At 34.1% G+C, this 21,753-nt stretch overlaps 1 protein-coding gene across 1 annotated transcript in view; it reads left to right on the plus strand.

Moving 5' to 3' along the window:
* The window catches only part of LOC106665454 (nesprin-1), a 162,359-nt gene that overhangs the window by 102,032 nt on the left and 38,574 nt on the right, over positions 1–21,753 (plus strand). Inside the window, exons 4-22 of the mRNA XM_024225661.1 lie at positions 14,987–15,048; positions 15,315–15,410; positions 15,475–15,558; positions 16,239–16,331; positions 16,617–16,781; positions 18,331–18,488; positions 18,556–18,751; positions 18,815–19,012; positions 19,070–19,216; positions 19,330–19,494; positions 19,549–19,719; positions 19,783–19,984; positions 20,047–20,264; positions 20,341–20,481; positions 20,540–20,704; positions 20,763–20,892; positions 20,961–21,337; positions 21,399–21,533; positions 21,615–21,749. Of these exons, the coding sequence (XP_024081429.1) occupies positions 14,987–15,048; positions 15,315–15,410; positions 15,475–15,558; positions 16,239–16,331; positions 16,617–16,781; positions 18,331–18,488; positions 18,556–18,751; positions 18,815–19,012; positions 19,070–19,216; positions 19,330–19,494; positions 19,549–19,719; positions 19,783–19,984; positions 20,047–20,264; positions 20,341–20,481; positions 20,540–20,704; positions 20,763–20,892; positions 20,961–21,337; positions 21,399–21,533; positions 21,615–21,749 (3,038 nt within the window). The remainder of the gene's footprint in view (positions 1–14,986; positions 15,049–15,314; positions 15,411–15,474; positions 15,559–16,238; positions 16,332–16,616; positions 16,782–18,330; positions 18,489–18,555; positions 18,752–18,814; positions 19,013–19,069; positions 19,217–19,329; positions 19,495–19,548; positions 19,720–19,782; positions 19,985–20,046; positions 20,265–20,340; positions 20,482–20,539; positions 20,705–20,762; positions 20,893–20,960; positions 21,338–21,398; positions 21,534–21,614; positions 21,750–21,753) is intronic.

Consider the following 21,753-nt stretch of genomic DNA (forward strand, 5'->3'; position numbering starts at 1 on the left):
AAAAAAAATCATAAATTCCATTTGTAACTGCCTGTTAGTCTCATTAATATAAATACACCTTTCGTGACGGTTCTGTGAGTCAACGCTTCTGAACTGGCCAATTCACGCAATCACATCCGGCACCTGAAAATTCAGGGACGTATTTTTAACACAGTATTCAATCCGAAGCGGCGTCAAATGATAGAGGTACGGATGTTGATAGGGAATAAAATATACCAATGGCTGGATAATAAGTTGACACAATGTCAAGATTATAAGCAGGGAGAGGCGCTGACTTCTCTGTTTCTATCACTTTCTGCCACTGTGTTAAACGATGTGCCGGAACGTTCCTTTCAGTAATCAAACTGGGTCATTCTCGTTTGTAAATCATAGCTAGTCACATCTAAATAGCCAGGGTTATAAGTAGGTTGAATTTTTAATTTCGGACAATTTTACCTGTGTCTAACATGAAAGATGTGCAATATTCCTTTGAAAGTGATTGGTTTTCAAGACCACAGCCCCTATAGTCAGGGTAGGAAGACACTTCACTTCTACTTTTGTCAATTTTACCTCTGTCAAGTGCGAACGGTTTGCAAGCTTTTTTTTTTATTTTAAGTCTAAAGCCTATAGTGAGGGATATAAGCTGAGTAACTTTTTTAATTTACCTCTGTCAAACGCGAAACTATGGGCAAGCATACTTCTTATTCGATACTTTACTCTGTTTTATGTGTTTTTGTTTTGTTTTTTAAAATTAGCAGGGTTATAAGCGGGGTGTAGCAAGACTCTGGCTTCTATTTCTGTGAATAGGAAACAACTCAGTCAAATGCTAATGATTGTCCAGATGTTTTACCATTGATTACAACCAATTTATGTTGTATGACCATGGATGATTATTTTTAACTACAGCCTTATGTTGCAATAGTACGGGATATAAGTAGGGTGAAGCAAGAAGCAGAATCCTTCCGTTTGTCCATATTTACTCTGAAGTAGAGCAAAGCCGCGTTCATTTTTCCATTTATACATATTTTATATTTATGTTTTTGTTATTTTAAGACCATAGCCGTATAGTCAGAGTTATAAGTAGGATGAAAATAGACATTAACTTCTTCTACTAGTGAATATTTTGCCTATGTCAAACGCAAACTATGTGCAAGCATATTGTCTTATTCGATGCTTTATTCTGTTTGATTTTTTTTTTTTTAATTAACAAAGCCAAATAGTCAAGGATATAAGCGCGGCACAAGGGATAGTAAATAGCATCTCAGTCAAATGCGAATGATGATCTGAACATAGTTATGTTTTACAATTGATCAATTGTAATGGGAGATTTTGTTTTTTAAACGGTCTTATGTAGTAAGGGTTATAAGGAGGACGAAGCAGCTCGCTGAATCCTTCAATTTTTTTTTTTTTTTTTTTTAGCGAGGGTTCGCAACAGCAGAGGTCATAACAACCCTCGGTGTTTGCCCATTAGTAAGTATGTCGGGTTCGAATGCAGGGTCGCTGGATTCGAACCCGGAACCTTTACGTTACAGTGATGAGCGCCGTGACAACGTCTAAACCGTTGTGACCACCGACGCCCCCCGAAATCCTTCAAGTCGTGCACTCACTAAAGCTGAGTGAATCATCATTTTTCCATTTGAGCGAATTTTATGTTTATGCTTTTGTTTTTCAAGACCATTGTAGTCAGGGATATAAGTGTAAAGCTACACATCAACTTTTTATCCTTCTGTGGGCTTCAAATGCGATGTGACTTTTATCTTTATTTGCGCAATCGCATCCTGATTCTGTTTGTTGCCGCGGCACAAGGGACATATGGACGCCAGAGACGAAATTATTTTTTTCCCTTCTAGAATCTTTTTATTGCGAAATTACTGACCTAAATCTTATGGATCCAAGGTTGCTAGATGCTCTCATGAGAGAAAAAAAGTTCTTTATTATGCATTAGTTCTTGGAATTATAGTTTTTAATAAAATTTAACAGCTTAGACCATAATTGAAATTTCATCTAGTCCTAGGTATAGCGTTCAAGGAGGGCTATGCTTAATTTTTCAATAAAAAACTTAACCCCTTCGAATTCTTTACCGTTCCTCGAAGCATTAACCGATAATTGACGACCCATTACGATTTTTAAATGGGGAAATTGGCGACTCGCCTTCACGAGCAATCGCCATTCAAACGGCTCATAGTTCCTTGAGGCGTCATGCATCAGTTCTAACGACTTTTGAAAAAATATTTCGCCTTGAAATATTTCCCGAGGCTAACCCTGCATACTAATTCTGCTTTGGCACATTAATTGGTAGTCATTATGAATTGGGGAGAAAAATCACAACCCGGCGGACGGTAATTTTTGTTGGTGGTAATATCTAATTCAAATTCATTCCTTTTTCATATTCAACTTTGATTTAAAGAGTAAATTTAATTTTAATTATTGAGGCATAAATTTGCTTATATTTAATATGTTTGAACAGCATCTGATTCTATCGAACCACAGAGAATAGGTTTTATATAAAATTATTAGACATGTTGCACTGCAACACAAAAACCCTTCTGAGTAAAAACTATTTTACACACACACACACACAAAAAATTTGGAAATATAAGCCTTTGTTTTCTACCAATATTAGAGTTTGGTGATAGTTTTCAAAATGTATTTCTTTCAATAAATCAATAAACTCTACTATTGTCTGGCAAGATATTCAACAAAGTCGAGGAAAGACGCTGACTGCATCCCGTTTTGATTTCTTTTCCACCTTTCACCAATAGTTAAACAACTTTATTTGAGCCATCCAATTGGGTTATTGTGTTTTCTGAAAACATAGCTAGTTCAGATCGTCAAGGTTATAAGTCGGGTGAAGCAAGACGCTGATATCTACCTCTAGGAATTTTACCTTTGTCAAACCCGAATTATGTGCAAAAAGATTGTATTTCATTCCGTTTGATGATTTTTTTTAACTTTTTTTAAAGACCAGATAATTAACGGTATAAGCAGGGAGAGAGACAAGTCAATGTCTTTCCTTTTCTGCTTTTGTTTCATTTGTATAGGCTATTCTGAAATGCCGGAACGCATTGCTTTAATTACAACCATCCGATTGGGTTGGACGCGGTCAAACCCCAACTATGTTTCAAAAACGTTGTTGTTGTTCGACACAATGTTTTCTTTACGACTATAGCCAGAGAATCAGGGTTATAAGTGGGCCGAAGCAAACCGGTCTTCTACTTCTGCATGTTGATCTGTCAAACGCTATTCAGAGCCTGATGTTCTACCGTTGATTATTCAATTTATGATTCAGTTGAACAAAGTGCGCGATTTTTTTTTAGGATCACAGCTATTTTTAAGACAATGTAGTCAAGGGTATAAGCAGGGCGAGGCAAGAAGCAAAATCTTCCAACCCTGGCTTTTTCATTTATATGAATTTTAGCTCTGTTAAAATGAAACAATTGTCCATTATTTTGTCTTTTTCGTGCTTTTTTCCGTTGTTTTTAAAGATCAGATAAGGGTGTAAGTTGGGTGAAGTTGCTATATTTATTTGAACAAATTGAGTGATTTTTCTTCTAGGATCACAGTTAATTTTAAGACCTTATATTCAGGGGTATAAGCCCGGCGAGGCAAGAAGCAGAATCCTTCCAATCTCTGGCTTTTTTTCATTTCTGTGAATTTTACCTTTGATAACGTCGAACAATTCCCCAATATTTCGTCTTATTCAATGCTTCATTTTGTTGTTTTTAAAGATCGGATAAGGATCTAAGTAGGATGAAGTGTTGTATTCAGTTGATCAAATTGGGTGATTTTCCTGTTAGGATCACAGTTATTTTTAAGACCATATAGTCAGGGATATAAGCAGAGCGAGGCAAGAAGCAGAATCCTTCCAATCTCTGGCTTTTTTCATTTCTGTGAATTTACCTCAGTTAAACTCGAACAATTGTTTTTGTCTTATTCGTTGTTTTTAAAGATCAGATAAGGGTATTTGTACAAATTGAGTGATTTTCCTCTTAGGATAACATCTATTTATAAGACCATTTAGACAGGGATATAAGCACAGCGAGGCAAGAAGCATAATCCTGGCTTTTTTATTTCTGTGAATTTACCTCAGTTAAACTCGAACAATTGCTTTTGTCTTACTCAATGCTTTATTTCGTTGTTTTTAAAGATCAGATAAGGATATTTGTACAAATTGAGTGTTTTTTCTCTTAGGATAACATCTATTTTCAAGACCATGTAGTCAGGGACATAAGCAGACCGAGGCATGAAGAAGAATCCTTAAAAAAAAAAATCTGGCTTTTTTTCATTTCTGTGAATTTACCTCAGTTAAACTCGAACAATTGTTTTTGTCTTATTCAATGCTTTATTTCGTTGTTTTTAAAGATTAGATAAGGGTATTTGTACAAATTGAGTGATTTTCGTGTTAGGATAACATCTATTTTTAAGACCATGTAGTCAGGGATATAAGCAGAGCGAGGCAAGAAGCAGAATCCTTTCAATCTCTGGCTTTTTTCATTTCTGTGAATTTTACCTCAGATAAACTCGAACAATTGTCCAATGAGGATAAGGATATAAGTAGGGTGAAGTTGCTATATTCCATTGATCATATTGAGTGATTTTCCTTTTAGTGTACAGTTTTGTAAGATCTTAGCGAGATACTCAGGGATAAAATAGGGATAGACAAAAAGCTGAATCCCCCCGTTTATGGGTGTTTTCTCAAAAGCTGAATCGTTTATTTAATAAGGAGTTATCTGGAAGATAGGGAATTTTGTGTCTCGCTTAACAATGTAAGCACTGACTTTCGGCCAATTGCTGCTGGTGTACCCCAAGGCTCTGCCCTTGGGCCCATATTGTTCAATTTATTTATTAATGGTATAACCGAACTAAAAGTTAAGCCAAAGTGTGCCCTATATGCTGATGACACTGCTTTTATGATCTCGTCATTCAGGGTAGATACAATAGCTAGGCATCTCTCAGTAGCCCTTGAGAAAACATTTAATTACTTTTACAGATGGCGGATCAGACCCAATGAGTCAAAAATAGAGGTGATTCTGTTCACTCGCAGAAGGCGCAAGTGTTGATTGTTTTGTGACAATAAATGGAAGGTGTATTCCATGGAAAAAAAGAAGTGAAGTATCTCGGTTTGATGCTGGACTCAAAGCTCACGTTCACCAAGCACATCAACACGGTATGCGCTAGAGGAGTGGCTCTGATCTGCAATTTATTTCCGTTGTTAAATAGACACTCTGATCTGAGTATATTTAATAAAAAGTTAGTTTATTATTTGTATATTCGACCCATGCTGTTGCATGCGGCTCCTGTCTGGTCTAATACATGTATCACCAACTACAGGAAGTTGCAGGTTGTGCAGAACAAATGCTTGAGACTGATTGGTTCCTTTTACAGGTGGACGCCAATAGACTACATGCATTCAGTATTGGAGGTGACTAGTGTCTTTACACAAGTCCACAGTATAACATCAAGATTTTGCAAAGCTTGTGAATTTAGTGAATACACTAATATTAGAAACATTGTTAACTATGAAGCTGCCTCCTTGCAGACACATTACAAAAAATATAAGTACAAAAGAGTGAAGCACATTTTGCTGTAAATTAACTATATAATGTAAAGGTTTTTTTTTATATTTTTTCCCTCTGTATTAATATTGAGATATGTTTAAATTAGTTCTTTTTTACTTCAGATCAGGTATATAGGCAGGAAGCCTGAAGCCAGTCTTTTAATTTCTTTGTAAATACTGTATATATTTTGTAAATAAAAATAAATTTCATTTCATTTCAAAAGCTGAGTAAGAACTATGGCTTTTTTCGTTTCAGTTAATTTTACTTATGTTAAATTCAATTTTCTCTTATTCCAAGGACCATTTCTCTTTTTTAAAAACCATATAGTGAGGCACATGACGTTGGAACATTGCTGACGTTTCTGTATTCCTATGTCAAAATGGAAGGCTCTTTTTAGTAGCACTGTCAAATAGTAAAGGTCATAAGCCGGGCGAGGCAATAAGCTGAGGTTTTAGGATTGCTATTATTTACTGGATGCCAAATGGAAATGCATGGATAAAAAATATTTAAAAATCTTAGAATTTAATAGTCAATGTATCAATTTTTGTGAACTTATTTAAGGCTTGAATTTGCGATTTGAATAAAAGAAAATTATCTGATATTTTATAAAGTGTAATTATGTTATCATATACTTGCTTAAATTAAATATGCATATATGTATAAGTACTAGGATGATACATATCAATTTTAGGACTGGTTGAGTTGAATTGAAACTTCTCCTTCCGATAGTCTTCGAATGAAAGTTCTTAAAACCGTGGGATTCAAAAGATTGGTATGTAACGTGTTTGGGGGTGGACTATGCAGTGGGAAGTGTAGGGTAGTGTCTGGTACCAGGCATCCGCCCCTCAGTCCGCCTCCGACTACTACTCCGACCACTGAGTACGTATTTCAGGAGCATTCCCCGTTAGACATGCACGGACATTTTTTCCCCACACAGCTATAATCCACCTTGTATGGAGCAACAAATTGGCCGTGTACCGGTTTTCCTCCAAAAGGCCTGCTGGGGGGCGTATCACGAGTAGTAGCAGCAATTTTACAAATCTAGCTTGGTACGCCTTTACAAGAATAAATTTACATAATAAAACAGGAAATTTATATAAAGTAAATTCTTCTTAAATATTTTAATTTCTATTTAGGTCCAAAAAAAAATCTCTACTAATTCGATCCACACGTCGGACTAAAATCTAAGATAAATGTTTAGGCATTTCCACCGTTTTAGCCACACTTATTTAAACTTTTCTATTGACAATTCACAAAACAAAAATCACGCAATTATCAACAGTTTACAAAAAATAACATCTATAAACCTCCCAATTTAACAAAACGAGCATGTTTTGAACAAATCTCACCAAAAAAGTGCCCAAGATTGACCAAATTGAAAAATATTCCCCAAGGAGAAAATTTTTTTACCTGGCATGTCTTGCATACAGTTTTAGAACAAATACATAAAACAATTCATTATTAATGTCTTAATTTTCAACATTGAAGGTAATAAATTAGAAATTAATCTTTATGGACCTGGCCCCTAGAATAAATAGTGCTAAGAAAAATGTTCTAATGTAAATTGCATATTTTTGTTAATCAAATTTAATCGCTTCCATAGTAAAAAAGACCATTTAAGTTAACGTAAATTTTCCTCGAAATTCTTTTCTTTATCAAAATTTCAACTTATTTTCTTTCAAATATTAATGGTTTGATAATAACGTTTTACCTTTGTTTTGGTAATAGTATTTTTTTTATAAGACTGATATAAAAGCTTTATTACTCGATTTTGACTATCTAAATGTGCTAAATTTATATGTTTTTGTTAAAATTAAAAATTATAGGCGAGTTTTTATAAAGGATTATTTTAACTAAAATAAAGGATAATGGGTGCAGATTTCATTTTCTTTAGATTGTACTCTGCAACCACAAAATTTTATGGGGTAGTGACTGTTTTTCGGATTTTGTTTTTTGTTTTTTAACTGCACTTATACAATACTTGATGGATTTCAGAAGAACCCGTACTTTCTATTCAAGTATTATATTTTAAAATTTAGCGTATTTTCAACAGTTCTATAATGCCATTTAATTGTTAAAAGAGAGGCCAAAAATTTGCCATCTTTCGGTAACATTTTATCAAAATCTATTTAGTCTATTACATCTAATACATTTTTGTTTTGTTTTTCTTACTGTACTAAAAGTTTATGTGTTTAACAAAAATAGTGGTTAATTTTTGACAACGTTTTTTGTTTAAGCCAAATAATTTATTTTCCCGCTCCTGGAAGTTTTTGTAAAATAATTGCCCTCTGGGATTGTTCACCTATTAATCGTCTAGAAATTTAAAAAAAGAATCGTTTTACAATATTTCGAATTAGGAGAAAGGTCTATCAAAATGTAAAAAAATACAACTTTCCAGTAGAAACGATTTTCTGAGCGAGCTAGATTTTTTCCCGCTTCCGTCCAATTTCCGCCATGAAATCCTTACTCGATCCTTGAGATGAAGAGTAAATAACTGAGGTTTTCTTTTGGTAGATAGATTTTGACACGACATAAAAGAGCCCTCAAAAACGTAAATGATGAGGAATCACAACACTTCTAAAGCTCATGGGACTAGTTTCACTCCATGTAAAAAAAGGTTGCAGTTTAACATAAACGGTCGCTAAACTCTTTAACAGGTTGTAATATTTAATATTTTCACTGAGATTGTCAAAATTGCCCTCGTTTATTTCAAAACGAAAATGGGACAGCAAAGAAGCTTAAGCTAGTTTATTTTATTTGCGTGACAATGAAATAATTCAAGAGATTTACGTTTTCTAAAAAATAACAAAATAATACTACTTATATTGTTGATGAACACTTCAAACAAAAATGAAAAATGTTCTCTTGATTTGAATATCTCTTTGTCGAAGAATTCAAGAAAAAGTAATCACCTAAGGTAACTAGATGTTATTTAGCGAAAAGTCACGTTCTTATTTAGTCTCCATCATAAATAGGTTTTAAAACAGTTCTTCATCATTAATATTCAACGATTCGTGACTTAAAAAGTATGACTTCAATATGAACTTGAATTTAGTGATGGTCGGTTTCGAGGGCCAAAAAATTCGTTAGCCGGAAAATATTTCAAGGATATAAGCTGAGAGAAGCTAGACTGGTGGTTTCAGGCTGTCTCGTTTCATTTCATCCAATTAACCTGGTTAAAAGATGATGTGCAAGGTCGTAATCTTCTTCGTTATTTTGTTCCGCTGGACAAAACGGTCAATTTCCCTTTCAAACCTGTTCAAAGACGTTTTGCCTATGTCAATGTATTGGGATGTTTTGATTGATCTTTGTTGGTTATTATTCTTTTTAAAATCACAGCGAAAATCAGGGTTATAAGCAGGGAGAGGCAAGTAGCGGATATAAGGAAGAACGGGAGAACTTTTCACCAGTTGATCAAAGTTAAGCACTTTACTTGTACTACACAATGAAGCTGTTGAATACCTTAGAAAGTATTTTCCTTTAAGACTAAGCACAAGCAAAAGTCCATACAATCCTGCCTGCTGAGAGAGAATTCCTTCGCCTTCCTTTTAGAGAGATTTAGAAATATCTTAGCTTGTCTCATACCTAATGCTTTTGTCCAGTTTTTCTTTCTCAACCCATTTTTCCAGTTCCAATCTAAGCACACTCTCCGGTGTACCTATTAGTGGTTTTGGTCCCATGGGTGAGTGCCTTTATGGCTGCCTGACTGTCTGAGAGTATGTAAATCTGTGCTCTTTTCATATTTTTCTTTATTAACTCCTGTGAACAGAGTAATGCACCTCAGCTTGGAAAATTGTTGAGTTTAGTCCAAGGGGCCTTGACAGGGTATAGTTCGGCCACCTACTCCCTGTTTCATCTAGGATCCATCTGTATCCAGGGCCCTTTACTGCCAAGAGCCTTCAAAAGGTCTCCTACGATCAATGACCATTTGATTTATCAAAGTTGAATTTTTCTATCATATTGTCGGTACCTTTATGGCCATCTCATTTATTTTAATTATCTCCAGAATTTTATGGTGGCTCCTTCTGGCTTTATTTTTTTGTAGTTCAGGAATATGTTGGCCCTTTTTGTACATAAATATGTAAAGGTGGAAGGTCGAGCGCGGTTTCCACTGCTTGAATAAGAGCTTAAGATCCTATATCCTGCATTCCTAGAATTACACGAAACTTATTCGAGATGAGTCCGAAGCGGCCTTAGGCTACCCACTGACTATGGTTTTGGAAGAAGAATTAATCCGAGAATATGCAAATCCTGGCCCAATTTATTTTGCGTCATCTACCACTGAAATGTGGCCTAATCGAGGCTAACTTTTACAATTTCTTCAGACTTACTAACTTACTAATCAGTGCGACACCTCAATAAGTTTTCCCCATTCGTTTCCCTCTTAGGACTTGAGGCGTCACCCGTCCGCGTAGATCCTCCTCCACATCGTCCAACCACCTAAGCCGAGGGCGTCCTCGTATTATTGAGCCTCCAAGCTTCCCATAGAGGAGTTTCCTTGGAAGGTTACCTTGAGGCATCCTCCCCACATGACCCAACCATCTCAATCTTCCCTTCTTCATTTGGGCAACTATATCCGCTCGCCAAATAATTGTTTTAATTCGTCATTTACACATTTCGGACCCGATTTTTTTCTCAGCACTTTTCTTTCCCATACCCCTAGAACTTTTCACTTTCTTTACTCAACACACATGTTTCGCTAGCGTACATAACTATTGGCCTTATAATCGCTTTGTAAGCTATACCTTAGCCTTGGGAGATAGGTGCATGAACCGCAGAACATTTTGTACCTCAAAGAGACATCTATTTCCTGCCGATATTCTCGCCTGTATTTCTTCCGTTATATCATTATTCTTTGTTACTAAGGACCCTAGATATTTGAAATTACTGACTACTGGAAAACTATGGTTTCGAAATTGAACTGGTCCTTCTCCACATCCATGAGTTCTCGAGATGCTCATATACTTAGTTTTATCCTTGTTAATTTCCAGGCCGCGCTTCTTGCAAGCTTCTAGCAGTTCTTGAAGTGCTCCTCCCAGTGCCGCCATTGTTCTTGCTATAATTCGTCGTCCGCATATGCCATGTGTTGAGTTAATCTATTACAAATAGTAGCCTGGGTTTTGTCTAATGGCCCCGCTCTTTCCAAACAGAAATTGAAGATGACACATGATAGAGCATCCTTGCAGCAGGATCTACTATAAAATTCTCCGACAGTGTATTTTGCACACTGACTTGGTAGCTCGTGTTATGCCACGTCATACCGATTAACCTAAATGGCTTACACGGTACACCAAGTACCCTTATCTGCTAATGCTTCCTTTCTATTCACACTGTCGTGCGCTTGCCTGTAGTCCTCAAATGATGTAGATCCATTCAAAGGATTTGTCTAAGATCCACCTTTATGAGATTATATGGTCGATAGTTGATCTTCCCGGTCTGAAGCCATGCTGGTATTTTCCAAGAATGTTTTCCGCCCACGTTACTAAATCGTTTGTGGATGGCAATAGAAAGTATCTTATATACCACCAAGAGCAAGGTTATCCCTCTATAATTCTTGCAGTCTAAGTTGTCTCCCTTTTTATACTTTTTTTACGTCACGTTTTTTTACGGAAGAACGAAAACCACAATGTACAAAAAATTTTCGAAAAAACAAAAGAATATAACAATTAGAAGAAAGGATGAATGATGGAGTGAGTGCGGTGTTCAATCCTTTTTAAAAAGATAGTGCCTACTCACAGTAAGTTGTTTTGCAAAGACCGGGATTTCGAGCTTTTAGCTCATCAGGTTGTAGAACTTCCTCAACCTGATGATGATCTAAAAGCTCGAAATCCCGGTCTTTGCAAAACAACTTACTGTGAGTAGGAACTATCTTTTTAAAAAGGATTTAACAATTAGAATGTTACTATTAATCTTACAAAAATAAGTATATTTTGTAAAACAGACTCTGAGAGCAATTATTAGGTCATTTCTTTCCTTATTTTAATCTCCAAGATATAAATAAACGGTCGACACGGGCCCAATTTAACCGTAGACTTCCCAAATGGTATAAAAACGGTCTTTTAGTTTTGTCAACAACCAACAAGTTGGTCCCCGGAGGACGTTGATACCTACTATTTATAGTGCCGACATACTTTTCACCATGTAAATGAGATCTGAACGTCGGTCGGGTTGAGGCCTGGCGGCGTCGGCGAGTGGTGGATTTGCACGAAAGGCACAACTTCATGCAGTTCTTGGGAAAAACGGTTAAATCACTTGTTAACATTATTGCAATACAAACTTGGGCCTTTCGTGGGATTTTTTCTTTCGTGACTGTCCAATTGATAAATAAGTTTGACAAGGAGGAATTATAAATTGTATACTGCAGTCGTCTCTGTTTGCTTATCTTTTATTACAAAAAACTTGTACAGCTACAACTACTGAAGATTTTTTTTCTCCAAAACTAACTAATCAAATTTACCATCTCCATAATTTCAAATTAAACTAACTTTTTTTATAAATTTTGTCGTTTGAACTTTCTATAGGATTTTTTTCGAGGTTCGTTGACTTTTGAGTTGGAACGTCATTATCAAAGGTTGAATATCAAAAACTCCTTTAGTTCCAACTGTATATTAGTTTATTTGGAAATCTTTTCACTTTCATTAAAAGCATTTTCTTATCTTATACATAAATAAATAGAAAAAGTTTGTTTTTTTTACTCCATTTCTTACAAGTGCACTAGAAACTCTGCTAAACCTCCCTCCACTGGAAACTTTTATACAAGGAGAGGCTAGGAAAAGCTCATTTAGACTCCGAAAACAACAAATTGGATAGGAACTAAACAATTCGGGCACACAACCATTATTAACAAAATCAGACACCCATTCTTAGAAATGAGGACTGACTATATGATCCCAGAAACATTCTTTACAACATCCTATAAAGACTCAATGAACTATAAAGAAAAGAGCCCAGGAGAGCATCAGATACAACAACAGATGGCTCCAAAACGAACGAAGGAACTGGATAGGGTATTTTTTGTACAAGCCCAAGATATGAGCAATCAAACACTGGTCTTTCAAGCAGAAATAAATGCCATCAATGCTTATGACCTAGAAAAATCTTAAAAGAGGTTAACTGGCAAAAAAAATCCTCATAAGATCTGATAGCCAAGTCGCTATTAAAGCATTAGCATATAAAAAAAATTACATCAAAGTTAATCAGTGGATGCATCCAAAATCTCCAAAACCTGGGGAAACACAACGATTTGATGATATCTTGGGTGCCAGGGCACAGGGGAATTTTGGGTAATGAGAAAGCAGACAGACTGGCCAGAGGAGGATCTGCAAGACCATACATAGGCCCTGAACCTACACGTGGGATAACACAAGCAAAACTAGAATCAGGATCCAAACAAAACAAAACAAGAAGTGGATAAACTCTAGAGGCACGAGACACACTTATGATGAAACAACCCTCACCAAGACTGGCAAATGCACTGCTGCAATTGGAGAGGGCTAGACTCAGAGGAGTCATAGGACTATTAACCAGTCACTGGCATCTGAGAAAACATCTACAACATGGGCATATATAATGATGATCCCAGCTAAAGATTATGCAATGAGGAGGAGGAAACAGCTACCCATATCATCTTTGAATGTGAAGCAACAGCTCAGACATGCAGAAAAAAACCTAGGGAATGAAACTGTAGCAGCGACAGTCAATGATTCTTCTGAGAAGGATTGAGTCTATTGCACTGAACTAGGGAACTAGGATAATAAGCCAGAAAGCTGCAGTGCCTGGGGAGCACAAACTCCGCTCCCTAGTATCCTCATCACCATCACTTCATTCCATTATGTGTTCCCAAATAGACTAAAAACAGTTGGAACTAAAGGCTTTATTGACATTCAAACTTTGATTTCCATACGATCACTGTTTTTAAAAAGAAAACTCTAGATTTCACATCAGTGGGAAAACCTTGTTCATTAACCAATAAGACTTGACAATGAAATTTAAGCATATTACAATTTTTTTAATTACTTGATTTGTTTGGTTTGTTCTTTGTTATTGTTAAATTTCTAGTTCGAGTCCAAAACCCTTGATTTGACTACTTTGACCTGTCTCTTGTCCTTAAGACTCATCTAGGTATTTTGCCATCTTAAGTGTCGGGCCAAACATGACACGAATGTCAAAATAACAAACAGGCAAACTACTGAGGTGAAAATAACAAAATGCCAAAACCCTACTTACACACAAAAACAGCAATGATAGATCAGGATGATAGGAAAAAGCCAAACTACATACTTACAGTTATAGATGTGAAATCAAATATTTTTTACTATGATGTTTGAAAGTTCTTTATGTCAAGTTCCAATTAACATGACAATTGCACTAATTTTGATCTAACATAATTAATTTTCCAATATATTTCTGAGGTCTTTGGAGACAATAGACTCCCGTTATTCCTCTCCAAACTGAAAAAAAAAAAAAAAAAAAAAAAGATATTGTGGAATTGAGCCTTCTTTACATCCATACCCTTGAGTTAGCACTTTCTCTGGTTCCTCTTTGTTTACTTAGTGAGGCATTAGTACCAAAGTTGAGTACCATTTCCAGATTAGTGTTTTGCAGTAACATAAGTTTTGCCTGTGCTGTTGCTTAGTATGGTCAGCAGGTCTCTCAGTTTTTCCCATTTTTTAAAGGTAGCAATTAAATAGGTATATTTAATATCATGCTTAATAAACCTGCAATTAGTTGTACATTCTGTATATATTATTAGTTATACTTTAAGTGTCTTACAAGCCTTGAGTTTTGATTTATGGATTAAGTTCAGTTTACTTAATAATAGTCAATAAATTTAAAATTTCCTATATCATCAGGTTCCCACATTCTTCCTTTTTATAAGGACTTATTCAGGAATACATTCCCAGGATTAGAGAAATAAAAGGCTGTTTCGACCTTCCAAACAATCTGCTTAGTCACTGTGAACAAAAATTTTATTGGCTAAGACTTAATTGTCACTTTCTCATGAATCGGACATTTTAAAATGTTGATTTCAAAATTTTAAGCCTGAGCGTGTTATTACAAAATAAAATAACTACTTTGCTAACGTAAATTATAACAAATTTTGTATAATCATTGAATTAAACCAAGAACAAATGAACCAATTTGGTTAATTAAACATTTAATAATAAGAATAATTCAAATTTCTATTAAAAACATAAACAAATTCTAGTTGTAAAATTGTTTATTAAGATCTCCAATAAAAAAGCACCCATTGGAGGTATATTCCTGGAATAGAAATGGTCCTTAAAACCTATTCAGCTTGGAAAATTTGCAAGAAGAACAGCTCATTGGTTATAATAGCCAATAGTTCTAGTTGACTTTTTGTGTAAGAAATTCATAAAAAATGAACACTGCAGGTTTTCAAATTGTTCTTATTAAATTAAAATCTAACCCATTTTATTTCATTGCAGATGAACAGGAGAGAGTTCAGAAGAAGACTTTTGTCAAATGGATCAACTCTTATCTCCAAGAGGTGAGACGCCTAAATAAATTTATTCTAGGTTTCTTTTCCTTACTAGTTTCTATTCATCCATGGACATTGAAGAACTCTAGTTTTTTTTCTCTTTATTAAAATTAATGCATTTTAATAAAGAGGAAAAATACTAGGAGGAAAAACAACACCAATGCCCATGGATAAATAAATTTATTTTGTTTCAAACCCAAAGAAATAATTTAAGATGATGTAATTTCAATCATTTTTCATTATCTATTAAATTTTAAAAACTGTTTTAATTATAGCGAAAACCACCCATTTACATTAACGACCTGATAGAAGACCTCAAGGATGGAACGAAATTGCTCGCACTTCTTGAAGTGCTCTCTGGAGAAAAACTGGTAAATATATGGAAATGCTTTACTTAATGAATAAAATTAACGAAATTTTGCATCTGTTTTGCAGAAGACTGAAAAAAGCAGAAATTTGAAAAGACCCCACTTCTTGAGCAATGCTGATACTGCATTAAAATTTCTCGAGAGTAAACGAGTAAGTATGACGATACTCATAATAAACATAAATATGTAGTGTGCAATGTTATGTTGATATGTATGATGTATTCATTTGGCCATCTTAGATTGTCCTAGTTTGGCCTATTCTTGCTGGTCTTGTCTTACAAATGCTTAAAAACCAGCAAAAAATAGGCAGATTGAAATAAACAAACCGAACCAAGCTATTAGGCATCAAGTTTAAAATATTAAAAATAAATAAACTTCAAAAAGACTGATGTTATCTGGACCAGTTTTATTTATTTATTTTTTTTTTATTTGAATTTTTGGGCCATTTGGTTTATAGTATGATTACTCTCATAAAAATTTCAATTATTAGCATTTTTTCTAAAATTATTTGTTTGATTCACCCATCAGATGCAGATAATATTAAAATAGATTTTTTAATGAATATATTTATTTTTTTAATAAAAATAAACTAATTCTTGTCGTACGGGAGGGCTTAATATTGAACAACCGATTGGGTATCACAGATAAGGGATATAGATATTATTACTAACTAAAATTCCATGGGGTGAGCTGAGATTTGAACCCAGAACTACTAATTGAGCAAATATGAGTCTGACACCCTGGCCACACTGCCGCCATGGACCCCGCTTATTTTTTAGTCTAGTACAGCTTTAATTCAAGAATTTAACATGCAAATTATTTATTTTGTAGATCAAGTTGGTCAACATCAATGCAACTGATTTGGTCGATGGAAGGCCACCCGTCGTTCTCGGCCTTATATGGACAATTATATTGTACTTCCAGGTTTGTTCCTTTTTTGTTCAATTTGGCATATTGATTTTTCTCGTTTATTCTAATTGAATTGTGCATTGAAAATATTTTTGTTGTATATATTTTTTGCATAATTAGCCATTTTGAATTGCCAATGTTTTGAAATAATTAATGTTTTCAACACATCTTTAACAGTCATTCATAGAACATTTAATTTTTAACAAAACATTAAAACCAAGCTAATAAAAAGAAAAAATGTCATAACAAAATTGGAAATATGTTTAAACAAAAGGCTAGACTAAGTATTTACATTTACAGGCTTGGAAAAATTTTCTTGTGGAAATTAATGATACAACTTGCATGTGTTTTGGGAACGTGGCTATGTCTATTGAGGAGAAAAGGGGACTCCCTTTTGCCACCATCTACGGTCGGCCTGTTGAATTTTTTCAAATTATGTCCAAAAGCCTTATTAGGAAACCTTTGGTAAAAAACAAAACTTTAATATATATCAATGTGCAGTCTCGCTTCAGTGTAAAACTTCTGACGGTTTTGGTATTTAAAAATCATCCAAGCCTAAAGAGAAAAAAAAAATAAAACAAATCTCCATTCTCCTCATCATTTCACATTATCCGCTAACTAATAATCGATCATGCCGATGAAAAAAATCCTAATGTTAAAAAAATGTGTTTAAAGCTTCTAAAACAGGAGCCACATTTATTGGTGGTGAGTGGACATTTATTTCATATCCATTTTCATATTTTCTTTTTATTTATATGTAATTGGAAGCTGCATTTTATGAATGTTGCATATCAAAATAAAAAAGTTCACAATTTAATGACAAAAAAACAACAAATAAATGTATAACCAGGTGATTTTTTTAAAATGTAAAATGTCAAAGTAATGTTCGATTATTTGATTTTTCACATATTTGATTGTAAATTGATTTATAATATCAATTGCTTCAAAAGTACCCAATTAAAAAAGAAACAAACTATTAAAAAATAAACAAATCATAAAATAAAACTCACTAAATTCACTCATTTCGTGGTCTGTTTGACCAATTAATATATTATAATTAATTAAGGTTTTTAGTTGAGATAAAAAGTGTGGATCGAGGTCACGATAGCTCAAGTGGTAGAGCAGCGGCGTATCAAGCCGAAGATCGTGGGTTCGAATCCCGCTTGTGCCATTGACTTTTTTATCTCAACTAAAAACCTTAATTAATTATAATAAAATAAAACATTTTAAACTATCTGGTTGTACATCACTGCAAGATTATTAATGTCGAAAATTGCTGGTTAAAAGCTTCCATTAGAAAATTGTTAGTTTATCAATTCAATTCTCAAAATCAGCATGTGTGACAAAAATATATATGTGAATGTCTGTGCATTGTTCATAATAGTATATATTTTCTACTATGGCATGTGTGTGTGTTAAATGTATGTAATACTATGAGCTAGCATTTTGTATTTTATGTTATTTGTTATTCAATGGCTTTTTATTTCAGTATTTTGTTTCATATTATTTCTTATTTTATTTTATTCTTTATTTATCAAACAAATGGAGCCCCCTTTTCTCCTCAGATATTTAACGTTTATTTTAAGTGTTTAATATTCACCTAATAGATTTATTTTTGTTTTATTTTGTATATATTACAGTTTTTAAGCACAAAATTTTTTGAAATGAAAAGTTTGCTATTGTATTAAAATAAATAAATAACATTGATGTTCAAATTTACAGCAAATTGTCTTAAAAAATTAAAACATATATTACACCCTGCTTAAAAAAATGTCAGTTGTTCTGTTTTGTTTTTGTGTTTGTTATGCATAAAAAATTGTCTGTTAATTTATTTCATTAATATATTTTTCCTAATAATCACCCGGTTTTTTTAGAGATGAGTAACACAAAGCTTGGCTTTGCAAACGTTTTGTGACTATTTGTTATCACTTTGTGTATCGCTAATAACAATGATACACTCGATCGTTTCTACCTCGCATAAACTTATAATTACTTTTTTAAATTGAAATTTTAGATAGAAGAAAAGACACGTGTTCTTGCCTCATTGGATCACTTTGGAGGTAGCACATCAAGTCTTGAAGGATCAAGGACACCAGATATGACAGAAAGAAAGAAGAAGGCAGATACAACTAAGGCTGTTTTGTTGAAATGGGTTACAAAAGCTCTTCCAAAGTAAATAATTTTATTTTAACCAATACATAAAATTATATATTTAATGTGTTTCGTTAAAACCTTGTAGAGATATTGGACTAGAGGTTAAAGACTTTGGACCAAGCTGGAGAGATGGATTTGCGTTCTTAGCTATTATCGACGCAATTAAGAAAGGTTTAATCGATTTGTCAGCCCTCAGAGGAGCGACAAACAGAGACAGGCTGCAAACTGCATTCAACGTTGCTGAACAAGAACTTGACATTGCAAAACTCTTAGATCCTGAGGTAAAGCTTTCAAGAGTTAACTTTATCTCCATTTATAAACTAAAGTATGTGTCTGTTCGATAGGATCTTGACGTTGAAAGACCAGATGAAAAATGCGTAATGACTTACGTGTCACAATTCCTTTATAAATATCCCGAACTGAGCAGTGACAGCGGCGACAGGTTGAGCTGCATCGAAGCCGATTATAAGGAACTCAGAGCATGGCTTCTTGAAGCAACTCATTCTCTCTCAAATGTCAACAACTTGCCTTTGGTGTTTGAGGTAAATCCCGTAGAACTAAAATTTAAAAAAAAAAAACCTAAGTATATTTGGTTACAGGAGTATTTGAAATTTGAAAATGAAGTTAAAGCAAAATCAGCTATCTATAACAAGCTATCAAAACTTGTTGACTCAAAAAGCAGCATTAATATCGCATGGGAATCTTGGAGAGAAATAGATGTACTTTGGAAACAACTAAGAGCACAGGTATTAAAGATATATTACATTTAAAGATAAATTTTAATTTTTGTGTAAAAGGGTTTTTAATTCAAACATATTTTATCATTTATAGTTCTAATAATTTAAAAATTATTTTATAGATGAGATACTGGCTTCATCTTTTGGACTCAAAATTGATGCCTCCTTTCGGCCAGATCGGAGAATGGTTGTACAGGGCTGAAAACATGCTCGAAGATGAAGACATTCCAACAATTATGAATGAAGAAACTGCCAGTATAATTAGTCGAAAGCTTGAAGACCACAAGGTCAGTTTTTGTAAGGTTTATTTTCATTGTGATCTTTCAACGTTTATTTTACAGGCTTTCTTCGCCGACCTCCCCAAAGTTGAAGCTCAATACAATTCCGCACTAGCTCATAGTGCATATCCACCTCATATAGCACAGCAAATTGAGTTTATGGGGAAGAGATTGAGTAAAATCGGGCCGGCTGCGGTACAGAAAAGAATCAGGCTTAAATTCCTAGAGCACCGGGTAATTACCATGAGAGTTAAATGTGATACAATTTTATAATTTTTTTTTAAATGTATATTCCAGTGTTGCCTTATTGCTTTTATGGAATTAACGGAGAACAAAGTAAGATCCTGGACAATTAAATACGGAAACGAACAAAGAGTTCAACAGCTTCTCGACCAATACAACAATTTTGTTTCAAGAAACAAAATATTCCAGGAGTTCAACAAGGCATTTATTGACATGCAGCATGTAATTGAAGAATACAAAAGAGATGGAAACATAGGTATGTATATACAAAGGAAATTATTTCGTTTTGTTCTTATTATTCTTTTTTGTTTTTTTAAGATGCTAAAGAAAGTTTAGCCGCTGATCGATTTATGAGAGATACATCAGAAAGATGGAAGAGTGTCTGCTTGGAATTAAGGTGTATCCAGAGCATGCTTGAAGAACTGTTAGCGTGCTGGGGAAAATGGCACACACTGACTCACGAATTAGAAGAATACATCATCATGTCCGAACCAAAATTACTCTGTGACGAGGAAGAAAGAATGGAATATTTTCAAGTATATATTTTTGCAATAAAAACGTTTTTTTATTACAATGTACAACTGTAATGCGTATTTTTTGTGGAAACAATAGGATATAGGAGTGTGGAAAGATAAACATCAGATGCTAGGAGAAACACTAAATTTCCTCGTTGCTACATCTGAGGACCAAATTGCAGCTCAGTTGAAAGAAAAATATTTAGCGATAACTGCTAGATGGGAACGCCTGTTTGGCGTAAGTAAAATATAGTTATGACCAACATAAAAACATTTAACAAGATTAATTATTTTAGAATGTAAAACAATACATGGAAGCTGGTGATACATTGAGAAAGAAAAAAGAATACAAACTGTGCATAGAAAAACTTCAAACTTGGCTTAAAAATGCAGAAGCAAGCTTGGAAAATTGTTATCTTGACAATTCCGATAAAATCAGTGCACATATTAAAGTGCTACAGGTAGAAATAACAATAAATATAGTTGTTAAAGAATCTAATTGTTTATACAATTTTTTAGCAAATTCAAGCAGAAATCAGTGACGTTGAAGAACTCTTTAAAGCAATAAGCAAAAAGTTTCAGACTCTCATACCCGATTTATCAAGAGACGATGTTGACAAAATGATGAGCACTTTGAAAAAAGAAAAAGGTACTTTGCAAACCACAAAAAACATAATTATGTTAACACAACTTTTTACTATTTTGTTGTTTTTATAGAACGGATTGTTAAACTGAGAGCTGGGCTCAGCGCACAACTTCAGCTTCTTTCACATGTCATTGTCCAACAAAAATCATTAGAAGAATCACAAAAAGAGATAGGCTCGTGGTTAAATGAAGCCGAAGCTTTTATGGGAACTTTGAGCATGGCCGGTAATAAAGAGACGTTACAAACGAATCTGGATAGGCATAAAGGATTCTTTCAAAGGCGGCTCTTTTACAAATCCATGTTAGAGAGTAAAAACATGTGCCTCGCCTCTTTACTTTCATCGCTAAAAAATACTCCAGGTGTTGATACAAGAGAGTTTGAAAAGAAGATGAATGACCTGAACCAAAGATTCAACAGAGTCAGTCACACTGCAGACGACTGGCAACAGGTACCTGAACAAAATACTCATTTTAATTTTAAAACAATTGTTTTTACACATTTATTTTTAGAAATTGACGGATGCTATAAGACGCTGGCAAAATTACCATGAGGTAGAACGCGTTATTAAAGAATGGCTTCAAGTTGCAGAAAAGTTAATGAATGAAAAGCATGTTGATTCTGGTCACACTGTTGACAACCATAAGGTACTAGTTATTTTAAACTTTCTTTTTAAAAAAATACTAATTTTATAAAAGATTAACTTTTTATTTTTTATTTATTATTAGAGCTTTTTTGAACATGTCAATGAAAGGTGGATGCAAGATTTGCACAACGTTGTTCAAGATTTGTTGGTTGTTGTACCACCTGAACAGCATAAAAGTATCTTAGATAATGCAACAAAATTAGAAGAACAATGGAAGGTAT

This window comes from Cimex lectularius, unplaced genomic scaffold (assembly GCF_000648675.2).
Source record: "Cimex lectularius strain Harlan isolate CLEC.00 unplaced genomic scaffold, Clec_2.1 scaffold37, whole genome shotgun sequence".
Taxonomy (NCBI): Eukaryota; Metazoa; Arthropoda; class Insecta; order Hemiptera; family Cimicidae; genus Cimex; species Cimex lectularius.